The following is a 16,528-nucleotide window of genomic DNA, read 5'->3' on the forward strand; positions in this document are numbered from 1 at the left end:
CCGCATCCCAGTTGTCCTCTCCCGGAGTAAAGATTGTGGACACTGCTCTTGCATTTCTTTCTGCCCAGAGGAGCATCTTTGACACTTGTCGCATGCAGGTTCTGCTTTTTGTCCCTCCTTGTCATTTATGTAAGCCACTGCCGTGGTGTTGTCTGACTGTACCTGGATCGCTTGATCCTTGAGTAGAGGAGAGGCCTGAAGCAGAGCATTGTAGATCGCCCGAAGTGCCAGAATGTTGATCGGAAGCAGGGCTTAGTCTGCTGACCATCTGCCCTCAAACTGGGCCCCTTGGGTGACAGCTCCCCATCCTCTCAGACTCACATCTGTCGTGAGGAGGATCCAATCCTGAATCCCGAAACTTCGACCTTCCAGCAAGTTTGAGGACTGTAGCAACCACAGGAGGGAAATCCTGGCCTGAGGTGACAGCCGTATTATCCGGTGCATCTGATGAGGTGAGCTGGACCACTTGCTCAGGAGACCCAATTGAAATGGTCTGGCATGGAACCTTCCGTACTGGATCACCTCATTATTCAAAGATGGTTGGATATCCGAGTAGGCCGTAGAACCATTCGGACCATCTCCTGGAGTGTTCTTGCTTTGTCCTCTTGGAGGAACACTTTCTGAGCCAAGGTATCCAGAAACATTCCCAGGGACAGGAGCCGCTGAGTAGGCTCCAGGTGGGACTTCTGTAAATTGAGGATCCACCCATGGTGTGACAGAAGCTGAATAGTGTGGTCTATATTGAGCAATAAAAGCTCCCTGGATCTCACTTTTATCAAGAGATCGTCCAGGTAAGGGACAATATTGACCCCCTGGACCCGGAGCTGGAACATCATCTCCGCCTTCACCTTTGTGAAAACCCTCGGAGCTGTGGACAGGCCGAAGGGTAGTGCTTGGAACTGGTAGTGGTCGTTCAGCAGGGCAAACCACAGGTAAGCCTGGTGAGGCGGCCAAATCGGGATATGGAGATAGGCATCCTTTATATGCAGCGAGACCATGAACTCCCGTTCTTCCAGCTCCGCAATCACTGCTCGCAAGGATTCCATCTTGAACTTGAAAACCTTTAAGTAAGGGTTCAATGAGTTTAAATTCAGAATGGTCCTTACCGAACTATCCGGTTTCGGTACCACGAACAGGTTGGAGTAGTAACCCGTTCCCTGTTGTTGTAGTGGCACAGGAACAGTGACTTGGGACTGGACCAACTTTAGGATGGCCTGTTGCAGCTTGATTTGAAAAATCGTTGGGGAGGAGCGCTGTTGAACATCAGCTTGTAGCCCTGAGAAATGAGGTCCTTTACCCAGGCATCCTGGCATGAGCTTCCCCAGATGTGGCTGAAGTGACGCAGTCGAGCTCCCACCTTGAGATCCCCTCGGGGTGGGTAGGCACCGTCATGCTGAGGCCTTAGTGGAAGCTGAACTGGTGCTCGGTTCCTTAGAACCTGCGGCTGCTGGCTTTCTTGTCTTACCTCTGGTGCCTCTCGTCGCATTGGATGCATCTCTAGCTCTAGATCTAAATCTGGTAGTCCGAAAGGACTGGGTAGACGGCCGCAGGTAGGAACGTCTAGTCGTCGGGGCCCCAGAGGGGAGAAAATAGGATTTTAATTACCTACCAGTAAATCCTTTTCTCGTAGTCCGTAGAGGATGCTGGGGTCCATTTAGTATCATGGGTTGTAGACGGGTCCCTTGGGAGCCATAGGCACTTTAAGAATTTAATAGTGTGGGCTGGTTCCTCCCTCTATGCCCCTCCTACCAGACTCAGTCTAGAAACTATGGCCGAGGATACGGACATACTTCAAGAGAAGGAAAAACACAGACAGTGGCGAGAATCACACCAGCTCACACCGAATTGAAAAAAATCATGCTGATTAGCATGCAACACAGAGAAACCATGCCAACCAGCATGCAACATGAAGAAATCATGCAAAACCGCATGAAAAATTTAGAAACCATGCCAACCAGCAGGTAACAAGAAGAAACCACGCTAACCAGCAGGCAACATGAAGAAGTCATGCTAACCAGGATGAAACATGAAGAAATCATGCCAACAATCATGAAGAAACCATGTTATCTAGCATGAAATAGAAAGAAACAATGTCAGTCAGCATGTAACCTGAAGAAACCATGCTAACCAAGCATGAAAGAGTAACAGCAACAGCTGAACCAATACTAAACCAAGTAGTAACCAAGTAGTAATGCAGGAAAACGCCCAGCATCCTCTATGTACCTGGCTGTGGAGGCATCCGGACTGTACAAGAGATCTCATATGAGTAGCGAGATCTTGCGCATGCCCAAAGGAGCCGGTCGTGGGAGACACAGCGCATCAGCCTAAGTTGATGCATTGTGTGCACAGGAGGGGATCGCCAGAGGGGTTTCTCACCTTCCTTGCTCCGGTAGACAATATATTTATACATCTTGTCGGTGTGGCTTCCCGCTTTGCCTCGTTAATGAGGCGAAGTTGGAAGTGCTATAGCGTCACAAATAGGATTTTAATTACCTACAGGTAAATCCTTTTTTTGTAGTCTGTAGAGGATACTGGGGTCCACATTAGTACCATGGGGTATAGACGGGTCCACTAGGAGCCTTGGGTACTTTAAGAATTTAACAGTGTGGGCTGGCTCCTCCCTCTATGCCCCTCCTACCAGACTCAGTCTAGAAACAGTGCCCAAGACGGACATATCCTGAGGAAGAATTTAACAGAACAGGTGAGATTCGAACCAGCACACACAAACAAGAGGAAAGCCATGCTAACCAAACTTGAACAGGAACAACAACGGCTGAACCAACAACAATACTTAATAAGTAACAGTGCAGGAAAACACGAAGCACTGGGCGGGCGCCCAGTATCCTCTACGTACTACGAGAAAAGGATTTACCGGTAGGTAATTAAAATCCTATTTTCTCTTACGTCCTAGGGGATGTTGGGGTCCATTTAGTACTATGGGGATGTACCAAAGCTCCCAGTACGGGAGGGAGAGCGCGGAGGCTCCTGCAGAACAGATTGACCAAACTTAAGGTCCTCAGAGGCCAAAGTATCAAACTTGTAGAACTTAGCAAACGTGTTCGACCCTGACAAAGTAGCCGCCCGGCAAAGCTGAGACACCCCGGGCAGCAGCCCAGGAAGAACCCACCTTATGAGTAGAGTGGGCCGCAACAGATTTTGGACATGGCAATCCTGTAGTAGAATATGCATGCTGGATAGTGAACCTGATCAAGCGAGAAATCGTCTGCTTAGAAGCAGGACACCCAATTTTCTTGGGATCATACAGGACAAAAAGAGTCCGATTTTCTGTGACGAGCAGTCCTCTTCACATAGATCTTCAAAGCCCTCACAACATCCAAGGCCTTTGAAGCAATTGAGGAGTCAGTAGCCACTGGCACAACAATAGGTTGGTTGATATGAAAAGCCGACACAACCTTTGGAAGGAACGGTTGAAGCATCCTGAGTTCCGCCCTATCTTCATGGAAGACCAGATAGGTACTTTTACAGGGGGATCCGGTCTGAAGATCGACAGTATCTAGGTCGACAATGTTTAGGTCGACAGTCACTAGGTCGACATGGATGGAAGGTCGACAGGGTTTCTAGGTCGACAGGTCTAAAGGTCGACATGAGTTTTTCACAATTTTTTTCTTTTTCTAAAATTTTTCATACTTAACGATCCACGTGGACTACGATTGGAACGGTAATCTGTGCCGAGCGAAGCGAAGGCACCATGCCCGAAGCATGGCGAGCGAAGCGAGCCATGCGAGGGGACGCGGTGCACAAATTTGGGATCCCGGTCACTCTACGAAGAAAACGACACACAAAAAAAATCCTCATGTCGACCTTTAGACCTAGCACATGTCGACCTAGAAACCCTGTCGACCTTCCATACATGTCGACCTAGTGACTGTCGACATATAGTGGTCGACCTAAACATTTTCGACCTAGACGGTGTCGATTTGATGAACCACACCCTTTTACAGGACAAAGCCCCCAATTCTGACACACGTCGCGCAGAAGCTAAGGCCAACAAAGTGACAGCCTTCCACGTGAGAAAAGGCTCAAGGCTCCTGTAAAGGCTCAAACCAATCTGATTGCAGGAAATGCAAAACCACGTCAAGATCCCAGGATGCCGTCGGCGCCACAAAGGGAGGCTGGATGTGCAGAACCCCTTTCAAAAAGGTCTGAACCTCAGGGAGGGCAGCCCATTGTTTCTGTAAGAAAATGGAAAAAGCCGAAAATCTGGACCTTTAGGGACCCCAATCTCAGGCCCATATCCACTCCTGCTTGTAGGAACAGGAAAAACCATCCAAGTTGCAACTCTTGGATTCACACCAAGACACATTTTTTCCAAATGCCATGGTAATGTTTAGACGTTACTCCCTTCCTAGCCTGTATCAGGGTAGGAATAACTGCGCTTGGAATACCCTTCCGAGCTAAGAGCTGGTGCTCAACCGACATGCCGTCAAACGTAGCCGTGGTAAGTTTTGATAAGCAAACGGCCCCTGTTGTAGAAGATCCTCCCGAAGAGGTAGAGGCCTTGGATATTCCAGTAGTAAATCCAGCAGATCCGCGTACCAAGCCCTCCTTGGCCAGTCCAGAGCAATCAGGTTTGCCTGAACCCTTGTTCTTTTACAAGCCAGTGCGTCCACCGCCACTGCTTGTGGGTCTCTCGACCTGGAACAGTACCTCCGCAGCTTCTTGTTGAGGTGGGAGGCCATCATGTCTATGTGAGGTACCCCCCACCAACCGGTTACCTCCTCGAACACCTCTGGGTGGAGGCCCCACTCTCCTGGATGGAGATCGTGTCTGCTGAGGAAGTCCGCTTCCCAGTTGTTCACTCCCGGAATGAAGATTGCTGACATCGCCACTGCTTGCCTTTCTGCCCAGAGGAGGATTCTTGTCACCTCTGACATTGCAGCCCTGCTCTTCGTTCCGCCTTGTCGGTTTATGTAGGCCACTGTGGTCACGTTGGCCGACTGCACCTGAACAGCCTGATCCTGCAGAAGGTGTGCTGCTTGAAGAAGACCGTTGTACACTGCTCTTAGCTCCAGGATGTTTATTGGAAGAAGGGATTCCTGACTTGACCACCTTCCTTGGAAGGTTTCCCCTTGAGTGACTGCTCCCCAACCTCTGAGACTTGCATCCGTGGTAAGAAGGATCCAGTCCTGAAGCCCGAACATGTGGCCTTCCAGAAGGTGCGGCAGCTGCAGCCACCAGAGGAGTGAAATCCTTGCTTTCGGCGTCAGACGTATCCTCTGGTGCATGTGTAGGTGAGATCCCGACCACTGGTCCAGGCGATCCAGCTGAAAGGACCGAGCATGAAACCTTCTGTACTGCAGAGCCTCGTAGGAGGCAACCATCTTCCCCAGAAGGCGGATGCACTGATGAACAGATACCCGGGTAGGCTTCAAGTCATCCCGGACCATTGACTGTATCGCCAACGCTTTCTCCACCAGGAGAAACACACTCTGCACCTCCGTGTCGAGGATCATCCCCAGAAAAGACAGTCTCCTTGTTGGCTCCAGATGAGACTTTGGAAGGCTCAGGATCCAACCGTGCTCCCTGAGCAGATGCGTCGTGAGAGCAGTGGACCTTAACAACTTCTCTCTGGACGATGCCTTGATCAGCAGGTCTTCCAGATATGGAATTATGTTCACCACCTGCTTGCGGAGGATAACCATCATCTCTGCCATCACTTTGTTGCCGTGGAGAGACCGAATGGCAGTGCTTGAGACTGATAGTGATCGTCTAACAGTGCAAACCTGAGATAAGCCTGATGTGGCGACCAAATAGGAATGTGGAGGTACGCATCCTTGATGTCCAGGGACACCAGAAACTCCCCCTCCGCCTGAGATCACTGCCCTCAGAGACTCCATTTTGAATTTGAACTCCCTCAGATAAGGGTTTAACGGTTTCAAGTTCAAAATTGGCCTGACCGAACCATCCGGCTTCTGTACCACAAAAAGGTTCGAGCAGTAACCCTTGTTTTGCTGATGAGGTGAAACTGGAACAATGACTTCTGACATTTCCAATCTTCGGATAGCTTCCTGTAGGATAGCTCTGTCTGCCAGCAAAGCTGGCAAGCCTGATTTGAAGAATCGGTGAGGTGGAAGAGTCTGAAACTCTAGCCTGTACCCCCGGTACACAATATCCTGCACCCAGGGATCCAGGCTGGACGACACCCAGACGTGGCTGAAATGCCAGTCTCGCTCCCACCTGACTGACCTCCAGGCTGTGCGGTCCACCGTCATGCTGGGTTCACTACGATATGCCGGTGGTCGGGCTCCTGGCGACCAGCATACCGGCGCCGGGAGCCCGACCGCCGGCTTACCGACAGTGTGGCGAGCGCAAATGAGCCCCTTGCGGGCTCGCTGCCCTCGCCACGCTACGGGCACGGTGGCGCGTATTCTCCCTCCAGGGGGGTCGTGGACCCCCACGAGGGAGAATAAGTGTCGGTATGCCGGCTGTCGGGATCCCGGCGCCGGTATACTGTGCGCCGGGATCCCGTCAGTCGGCATGCTGAAGACCACACGTCATGCTGAGGATTTTGAGGTACCAGAAGCAGACTTCTGGTCATGGGAACCTGCAGGTGCAGGTTTTTTGGATTTAGCACGACCTCCTCTAAAGAAGGTGTTAGAGGGCTTGTTCTTTCTATTCCTAGCGGGCAGAAAGGATTGTGACGTATTGGGAGAAAAAGGTTTCTTCGTAGCCGGTGCAGCTGAGGGAAGAAAAGGAGAGACTTACCCGCGATTGCCGTGGAAATCCACGCATCCAGCGACCTCCCCAAAAAGAGCCTGACCTGTGTAGGGTAGGTTCTCCACACTTCTCATGGATTCCGCGTCCGCAGGGAAGGTTAGCGAGGCTTTCTTATTATCAGTGAAGTAAGCATCCTCAACCTGCTCAGGAGTTAGCAATATGTGGAGTTAAATATGTCAGCAATATTTAACACATCTCTCATGGACTCAATCAACTGAACCCCCTTAGCAATTGATGCGGCCCCCCTCAACACATCCCCATCACCGTCTGCAGTGTCAGAATCGGTATCCGTGTCATTCTGCGTAATTTGGGCAAGAGCACATTTTGAGAGTGTACCTCAGGGGAGCCCGAGGGAACAGAACCGGACCATAATGACATAGAGGACTGTAATACCCGAGTTGCATTCTCAGTCTGCGCAACCCTCTCAGAAATCTGAGAAATAACCCCCTTAAGAGAGGCTAACCACTCCGGTTCCCTAGCCGGGATCTGCGCTACAACAGTGCAATCCTAAGTACATGGATTGGGATCTTCCTGAGAAGATATATCCTCTGCAGCATATGATACATAGAGTCTCTAGACATGGCTGCTTGCAATCCCCACACACCCCACATACACACAGGGTAAGGGCAGACAGAGTCCCCCCGCCCCCAAGAATGGCAGAGAGACAGAGATTGGAGCCAACCCCCACACAGCACTTACAAAGTATAAGGAGACCCCAACCAGCGCTGACTGTGCACCTTAGTAGGTTACACAGCCCCCCCCCCCCTTCTACAACCCCCTGGTACAGTCAGAGATAGCTGGAGTTGCTCTGGAGGGACTGCTCTTCACTGACAGCGTTTCTGCAGGCAGGAAAATGGCGCTGAACGCTGCTGGGTCTGCCCTGAGAAGCTCCGCCCCCGTAATGGCACTGTCTTCCCGCTCTTCAGAAGATTATACTGGCCTGAGGATTCATGCTGGCAGTGATCCCGGGACCCTGACAGGCATTATAGGTCAGTGTAGGCGCCGGCTCAGGGCGCCCCTCACAGCGCTGCACTATGTACCACTGAGCTTCGGAGTACAGTTAGTACTGCGCTCCATACCTTGTTGCCGCCATCTTTACATTGGCTCCCCGCTTGTTAGGGGGGTCGGTGACTCACTCGCCACTGATCTTCTGGCTCTGTAAGGGGGTGGCGGCATGCTGCCGGGGTGAGCGATCCCCTGCGGCGGGGAATGTTCTATCCCCTCAGGAGCTCAGTGTCCTGTCAGCGGAGATAGTGGCTCAGACCCCACAGGGTGGACACTACTCCCCCCCCCTTCCCCCCCACCTCAGTCCCACGATGCAGGGAGGCTGTTGCCAGCCTCCCTGCCACAGTGACAGACCTGCCACATCCAAGATGGCCACCGCAGCTGCTCCTAATCCTGGACATCCAGACACTGCTCATTCCGTGGAACTACAGGTACAAAAACAACCCCGCAAGGTTCCTGCCATAGACACAGCACCAAGTACCACACTAAATCCTGCCTTATCCTATGCTGATATTATGCGGGCTGTTAAGGAGACAGTGCAACCTTTATTACAGGAGCAAGCTCAATCACAGGCAGCTGCATTACAGCAAGCAGTGCTAGATATAAAAAGCCAATATAAGCAACTCACTAAGAGGCTGGCACATGTGGAACAAACTGCAGGCTCTAATTTTCAAGATGTAGCTGATTTAAAAGACATTGTGGCCAATCTGCAGAAATCTTATACGCAGGTTTGGGCGAAATTAGATGATTTGGAGAATCACTCGCACAGATGTAATCTGCGCCTCATAGGCTTGCCTGAGTCCATTCGCGGTCCTGAGTTGTACAAATTCCTGTGTCACACATTGCCCGAACTCCTGGATGTACAGGAAGTGTGTGCAGACTTAGTCGTAGAACGTGCTCATAGAACTGGCCCCTCCAGGCCCTCGGGCTCCGGTTCTAGACCGCGTGCGGTCCTGTTTAAGCGCCTTAATTTCCTCCATAAGGAAGCGCTGTGGTCGGCATCTCGTCGCCTCAGGGATATCTCGTGGGGCGGGAATAAACTACTACTGATCCAGGACTACTCCCCAGAATTAACACAGCTGCGGAAAGCTTTTACACCCATATGTTCATCTCTGGTGTCGGCCGGTTGTAAATTTGCGCTGTTGTACCCTGCGCGCTTACGAATCTTTGATGGAAACTCCTTTAAAGATTTCTCCACACCTACAGATGCTGAGAGTTTCCTATCGGAGGGAAATAACAGGATGGAAGAAGAAGAGAGCTAATCTATATTTTCAGCTGTCATGCCCTGAATGCCTGTCGACTTAGGCTTTTGAACTGTGTGTCCGGATTCCTACTCTGATGCTGGACTTATGGCCCGGAATCTACCTTTCCCAACCCTCCCCCCCCTCCCCTCCTTGGGATTGGAGGTGGTCTCTTCTGTGGTGGACCCGGCAGGCAGGTATCTTATTTTAGAAGTGACCATTTGGGATGCTAGATATGTGCTGTGTACGGTTTATGGTCCTAATCAGTATTCAAAAGCCTTTTTCCGTTCTCTGCTTAATGCCTTATATCCTTATTCCACCTCACCCCTGATTATAGAGGGTGATTTTAATGTCATTGCTTCAAAGTATATGGATGTTCAGTCCTCCACCTCTGCCCGTAATCCCCCTAAATTTGGCATCCCTTATATGGAGCAACAGCTCCAGGTATCAGATATTTGGAGATTTTTACACCCCACAGATAGGGAATACACCTGCCTCTCCGCTGCCCATCATTCCCTGTCCAGGATCGATTACTTGATTGTCTCTGATTCCCTGGTTCTACATGCCCTTGATTCCTCTATTGAACCAATGGCGTTGTCGGACCACTCTATTGTTTGGGCTTCCATGTCCACTAAGGTAGATGTAGGTTCCTTTAGGCACTGGCGTTTTCCCACAGATTTCTCCTCCTCTATAGAATTTCGTAAGGAACTGGAGTCATTTTGGGATGACTATTCCGCTACTAATGCCCAAGTGGCGCGAGATGATCCTTTGGTTTTCTGGCAGGCCTCTAAAGCGGTCATTAGGGGACGTCTCATTGAATATGTCTCCCGAAGGAAAAAGACGTTCGCTTCTACTTTTAAGAACTCACAACAGCGACTGACTGAGGCCTATCAGAGATTCAAGTAGAACCCCTCCCCCGCTATTAAAACTCAATATGTGGATGCTAAAGTGGCTTTTAACGCAATTCTGCAGGCGTTGGGAGATAAACACACATTTCATAAGAACCATAGATTTTACCGTTTTGGTAATAAGACAGGCAAATTGTTATCACACTTATTGAAAGGGTCTACTTCTAATTCTCTCATTCATCCACTTAAACAATCAGATGGAGCTCTGGCTTCTAAATCTAAAGACATAGCAAAGGTCCTATCTGATTTTTACGCTACTGTTTATGAAACCTCCTGTTAATGAGAATGCTTCTGGGATTCTATTTCTCCACCTCGGGTGGATCCTTTTTTGACAGAACGTCTCTGTTCACTCATAACAGAGTCTGAGGTTGAGAAGGCTATTAAACACCTGAAACCCTTAAAATCCCCGGGGCCGGATGGCTTCTCTGGGGAATATTCCCGATTGCTCTCTGCAAAATTGATCACCCCCCTTACTTCCCTTTTTAATGTCATCCTAATATCTCATAAAATACCCTCATATTTTAATGACGCTTTTATACGTCTCTTACCTAAACCAGGCAAGGATTTACAACTCCCTGGGTCCTATAGACCGATCTCGCTCTTAAATGTAGACTATAAATTGTTTACCAAGATTCTCGCAGACAGACTGAAACCCTTCCTCCCTTCTGTAGTCCACCCCGACCAAACGGGATTTATCTCTGGGGGACATTCCACTAGTAATATTCGTAAGATACTGGCTGCGGCGCACTGGCTGGGCCACGCGGAGAATGTGGACCCACATTTTCTTTTCTCGCTAGATGCTGAAAAGGCCTTTGATCTGGTGAGCTGGGATCATTTATATACTACTCTGGCGAGGTTTGGGTTCCCGTCGGGCCTAGCCAGTGTGCTGCGGGCTTTGTACTCCAATTCGAGTTCCCGTATCCTATGTAATGGATTTCTCTCGGATCCCGTGCGGTTGGGAAGGGGCACCAGACAAGGTTGCCCATTATCGCCCCTATTATTTGCGCTGGCTGTAGAACCTCTAGCTCTGGCGCTGCGAGGGCTCCCTTCATGCTCAGGTATTTAAATTTTTGACCAGGAACTTACAATAAGCTTATTTGCAGATGATATGTTACTCTTTATATCCCGCCCTGAAGTCTCCATCCCAGCCATAATGGAAAAAATTCGAGAATTCGGCCTCTTTGCTGGTTATAAGGTGAATACTTTAAAATCTGAACTACTCCCTTTGACTCAGACAGCACTTAATATGTCCTCCCTCCCTCTCCTCTCCCAATTTACTGTTAACAAAACCAAGTTGAAGTATCTTGGGATTTATTTACCACCCGATTTATCGGATCTCTACAAGATGAACTTTACACCCATACTACAGGCTATTTCTACCCAGCTCCAATCATGGTCAGCGCTCCCTCTATCTCTGCTAGGCCGAGCGGCAGTCCTCAAGAGCATTATTTTCCCAAAGATTTCTTATTCGCTCCAGTTACTGCCCCTTAAAATCTCCAGAGCAGATGCTCTTGTTTATGATAAAATGTGCACAAAATTCCTGTGGGCAAATAAAAAACCAAGAATAGCATTAGCTAAACTTAAGTTGTGGAGGGAGGAGGGGGGCCTTGCGATCCCGGATCTGCTTACTTTCTCTAGGGCGGTGGCTTTCAGATATATAAATGACTGGCTTACGGCAAAAACCACATACACGAATTATCACATTGAGCAGGCTTTATGACTTGAAGGCCTTGTTACACACTCCGCTCGCCCTGCTCCCCTCACAAGCGAAAACGAATCTATTATTTTGGGATGCTTATATGGCTTGGAAAATAATTAATAAAGCACTGCACAGGAATTTTGGCCGTATTGATTTTATTCCTATCTGTGGGAATCCTTGTTTTACCCCTCCCTTGGAGAATGCAAAATTCGGAATCAGTAGCATCAGAGATGTTTTTGATCCTGGAGGTTTGGTGTATTCTTTTTCTGGGCTGGTGGAGAGGTATGGTGTGCATCGATCGGAATTCTTCATGTATCTCCAAGTTAGACATTATGTACAATCCCTCCCTGACCCATTACTCTACCACGGTGGTTCTGACTCCCTCACCTCCTTACTCACTCGAACTGCTAAGTTACCCTATAAAACAAAATGGTTATATTGGGACCTTCTCCCTAGTGTTGTGGATAAGTTATGGAGTCAGATGTTCGAAAAATGGAAGGTAGACCTCTCTATGCAAGGGTCACTAACTGATTTTTTCCGCCCTTTACCAGGTATTTTTAAAGCTCTACACTCCTCGAACCTACAGGAGATCCATGTTAAATTTTTAAACCGAGCATATATATCCCCTAGTCAGAGGAGTCATATGGTGCCTTTGGATTCCGGACAATGTCTTAAATGCAGAGCACCCCATGCAACCCTGATGCATGTATTTTGGAGTTGCCCCAAGATACAAAGATTTTGGAGTAAAATTTTATGGTAAACAGTAAATTTGGGTTGCGTCTCCCCTTATCACCTAAGGCACTGCTGGGTTTGCACCTATCTTATGGCTGAGATCCTCCCATTACGTCCCTTCCTTTACGTGTTTCTCACACTGGCAAAGAAGGCCATTCTGATGCAATGGATTCATAGATCCCCCCCCCCAGACTAGAGCAACTTCTGGGTATGATGAAGTCGACTATGTATTATGATAGACAATCTGCCTTTTACGATGTGGACAAGTATGCTCATTTGTTCTATAAGAAGTGGGGACCGTTTATTGAAGTTCTGGATCCCATGCTTAGGTCTCATATCCTTACATTTTTCGACTCAATGAAAAGAACGACCCTGAGAGAGATATGCACCCCCCCTCAACCCACTACATAAGTCCCTATATGGATTGATATATTTTGTGATGCTTGTCAGCCTTAACACCACAACAGCTCCTACTCGATGGAGCTATTGGCTATGGCGCGCTATGTCATATGGCCGTCCTGGTGGGAAATGTGTAGCCTGATTCAATGTTTGCGTATCCCTCCCCCCCCCCTCCCCCTTCCTTGACAATTTTGCACGGCTACGATCAGGCACACTGACATGCGGGGGGACGCCCAGCACAGGGCTAGTCCGCCTTGGATGTCAGTTCCTGCACATGTTATATCTGCCCCCCCTGCACTGCACATGGTTTTTCCCATTAGCTAACAAATTTGCTGCTGCAATCAGATCTGAATTAGGCCCTCTATTCTGTAATAAATGATTATTACTGACCTGTGCTGATATCTGTAGGGATTTCCTCCTCCTTACACTGCTGATCACCCCTCACACATGTCTCTTCTTCCTCTTTATCTTCTACCTTAATATTAGACAGGTTTTCCCCCTAAATAAGCCACAAAACAATAAAATAACACTTTAATAATGTCCGATTTGTGTAACGGGGATTAAACAGAAGAATATCAATGTGTAAGATATAGATTTTCTACAGATCATACAGTGATAAGGAAGTTTAGTATTTTGATAAACGGTGAGACCTTAAATCCCATCTACCTGATCCTCCTGTGGGGTCCTGTGATTCTCCTCTGTACAATCCTGGGAACGAAGAGGATGCGGACATCTCTCTGGGGTATCCCTGTGACTGGGTCCATCTGTAGGAGACACACAGTGACTGAGAACATTGTATATATGTGAATATGACACGATATGTGTATATAGGGGGACCTCAACACAGCTCTCCCTTTACAATAAATGAATGTCCCAGTGATGTGAGTGGTTGGTGATTCTCCCTCATCACATCCTTGTACAGATCCTTGTGTTCCTCTATATACTCCCCCTCCAGCATGGGAGATAGACAGTGACATCCTGACACCTTATAGGAACCTAACACACAATGATACAGTCATCACCCAGACACCTCCCCTGGTGTTACTGTATAATGTCCCATTTCCAGCAGTCACCTCTCCAGTCAGCAGATGAATGATCTTGTTGGTGAGTTCCAGGATCTTCTGCTCATTGTCTCTCTCATGTATCAAGTGAGTGAGGTGGAGACTGTGTGAGGTGTCATAACGTCACTAACAAACTGTGGGATGCATTATGGCATTTCTCCCACCATGTATTAATAAGGCGGTGTGCGCTGTATGTCAGGGATGCCATGAGCCCGTCATTATCGGCTAAGCTGTCTAGAAGGTAGCAAGCCGATATGCAGGCCAGTGTATGAACAGCCAGCAGGTGTCGTTGCCCATACACCACAGCAGGTCCAGGCATCCGGACTGTACAAGAGATCTCATATGAGTAGCGAGATCTTGCGCATGCCCAAAGGAGCCGGTCGTGGGAGACACAGCGCATCAGCCTAAGTTGATGCGTTGTGCGCACAGGAGGGGATCGCCAGAGGGGTTTCTCACCTTCCTTGCTCCGGTAGACAATATATTTATACATCTTGTCGGTGTGGCTTCTCGCTTTGCCTCGTTAATGAGGCGAAGTTGGAAGTGCCATAGCGTCACAAATAGGATTTTAATTACCTACCGGTAAATCCTTTTTTCGTAGTCTGTAGAGGATACTGGGGTCCACATTAGTACCATGGGGTATAGACGAGTCCACTAGGAGCCTTGGGCACTTTAAGAATTTAACAGTGTGGGCTAGCTCCTCCCTCTATGCCCCTCCTACCAGACTCAGTCTAGAAACTGTGCCCGAGACGGACATATCCTGAGGAAGGATTTAACAGAACAGGTGAGATTCGAACCAGCACACACAAACAAGAGGAAAGCCATGCTAACCAAACTTGAACAGGAACAACAACGGCTGAACCAACAACAATACTTAATAAGTAACAGTGCAGGAAAACACGAAGCACTGGGCGGGCGCCCAGTATCCTCTACGTACTACGAGAAAAGGATTTACCGGTAGGTAATTAAAATCCTATTTTCTCTTACGTCCTAGAGGAAGATGGAGTTACATTTAGTACCAAGGGGATGTACCAAAGCTCCCAATACGGGAGGGAGAGTGCTGAGGTTCCTGCAGAACAGTGACAAAATTTAAGGTCCTCAGCGGCCAAAGTATCGAACTTGTAGAACATAGCAAACGTGTCCGACCCTGACCAAGTAGCAAAGCTGTAAAGCCGAGACATCCCGGGCAGCCGCCCAGGAAGAACCCACTTTACGGGTAGAGTGGGCCTGAACCGATTTTGGAAGCGGCAAACCCGCCGTAGAATATGCATGCTGGATAGTCAGCCTGATCCAGCGAGAAATCGTCTGCTTAGAAGCAGGACACCCAATTTTCTTGGGATCATACAGGACAGAAAAATGGGAACTATCAAACTGCGCACAGCTTATGGAAGTAAATATATCAGTCTATGATGTTGATCAGAAGGTTATGGACCAATGTTCCTATATTCTTCTATCTTTCCTTCCAATTCTTTCCTTTCTTACTTCTGAAAAGTCCCCTTCAAATTTGTAGAATGTCCCTCAAAAACAAGGAAAGAACAATATTGTGTAGCAGTTCCTGGATTTGAGTGATTCTCTGAGTAATCTGGTTCGACAAGATGGTTCGTACCGTACTCACGTCTGAACGGTGGGATTCACACACATAAAGGTTTCTTTTTTGGGAAGGTTTTCTCCTGACTGGATTTGGTCGTGTTCTCTTAAATCCTCGTCAAGTGGTATCCCAACATGAAAAGTACCGAGGAGAAAAAATATCCTAATTAGTGGATATCCCACGGTATAATATATTCAGTCAGTCAACCGGAGAAATGGACTCGCGTACCGTACTCACACTCAAAGTGTATTCAATATACCCATAAAGGTATCTTTAACTGTAATTCATACTCCAACAGATAAAATAAAAAGACGTAGATGGGCAGGCGTACCCCACTTACAATCTTCTATGATGTTGTCTTGCCCGTAGCGGTTTCTTTTTCCACTTTCTTCCCAGGAAGTGGAACTCCACTATCGGCTCCCAATCTCGGTATAATGGAAATATATATCGAAAAATGGAAGTTTAATAAAAAGGAGTTTTATTGAATTCAAACAATAAAAGTATCAGCAATGGGGCAGAAAAAAACTCTAATAGGCCGACCAGAAGATGTTGATAACCATTCAAAAAAAGGTGAAATAGATCCGGATTACCTCACCTCAAAAGATGGTAGTCTGGAAGGTCTACAGGTGATGTCTGTCCCTCATACCAACGCGTTTCGACCAGAGGGTCTTTTTCAAGGTGTGTTAAGAGGGAGATTGTAGTTCTATTTATACCCCTAAACAGGAAGTGGTTATAAAGTGGGTGTGGTTAGTCTTAATGCTAATCGTGAACATAGGGGCCTTTAAGACTTATAATAAATTATTATAGATTGCCTGTCCGTCCCTTATACATTGGAGGGACGTCCTTGCGGGTTAGAAACAGTTTTGACTGTTACAGTTTTAACAGTATATGTGTAGTGTTTAAGCGCTATGCGTTCCACCTGTCCGGGGTGGAACGCACCACTTCCGCCGGATATCGTGCGTTCCACCTGTCCGGAGTGGAACGCACCGTCTCCGTCTGACGAGAAACCGGAAGTGACGCGCCGGGAGGATGATATGCGGAAGCTGTGCGTTCCATCTATCTGAAGTGGAACGCACTGCTTCCGCCGGGCGAGGAGGGCCGGAAAGACCGTGTGTTCCACTATTACTTAGTGGAACGCACTGCGGCCGGGAATGCGGCCA

At 48.4% G+C, this 16,528-nt stretch overlaps 1 protein-coding gene across 1 annotated transcript in view; it reads right to left on the reverse strand.

The window, feature by feature from the left end:
- Nucleotides 1-16,528, reverse strand: part of LOC135057187 (uncharacterized) — an 826,406-nt gene that overhangs the window by 121,562 nt on the left and 688,316 nt on the right. Inside the window, 2 exon segments of the mRNA XM_063963085.1 lie at nucleotides 13,113-13,221; nucleotides 13,389-13,486. Of these exon segments, the coding sequence (XP_063819155.1) occupies nucleotides 13,113-13,221; nucleotides 13,389-13,486 (207 nt within the window).

The sequence above is a fragment of the Pseudophryne corroboree genome, chromosome 3 (assembly GCF_028390025.1).
Source record: "Pseudophryne corroboree isolate aPseCor3 chromosome 3, aPseCor3.hap2, whole genome shotgun sequence".
Taxonomy (NCBI): Eukaryota; Metazoa; Chordata; class Amphibia; order Anura; family Myobatrachidae; genus Pseudophryne; species Pseudophryne corroboree.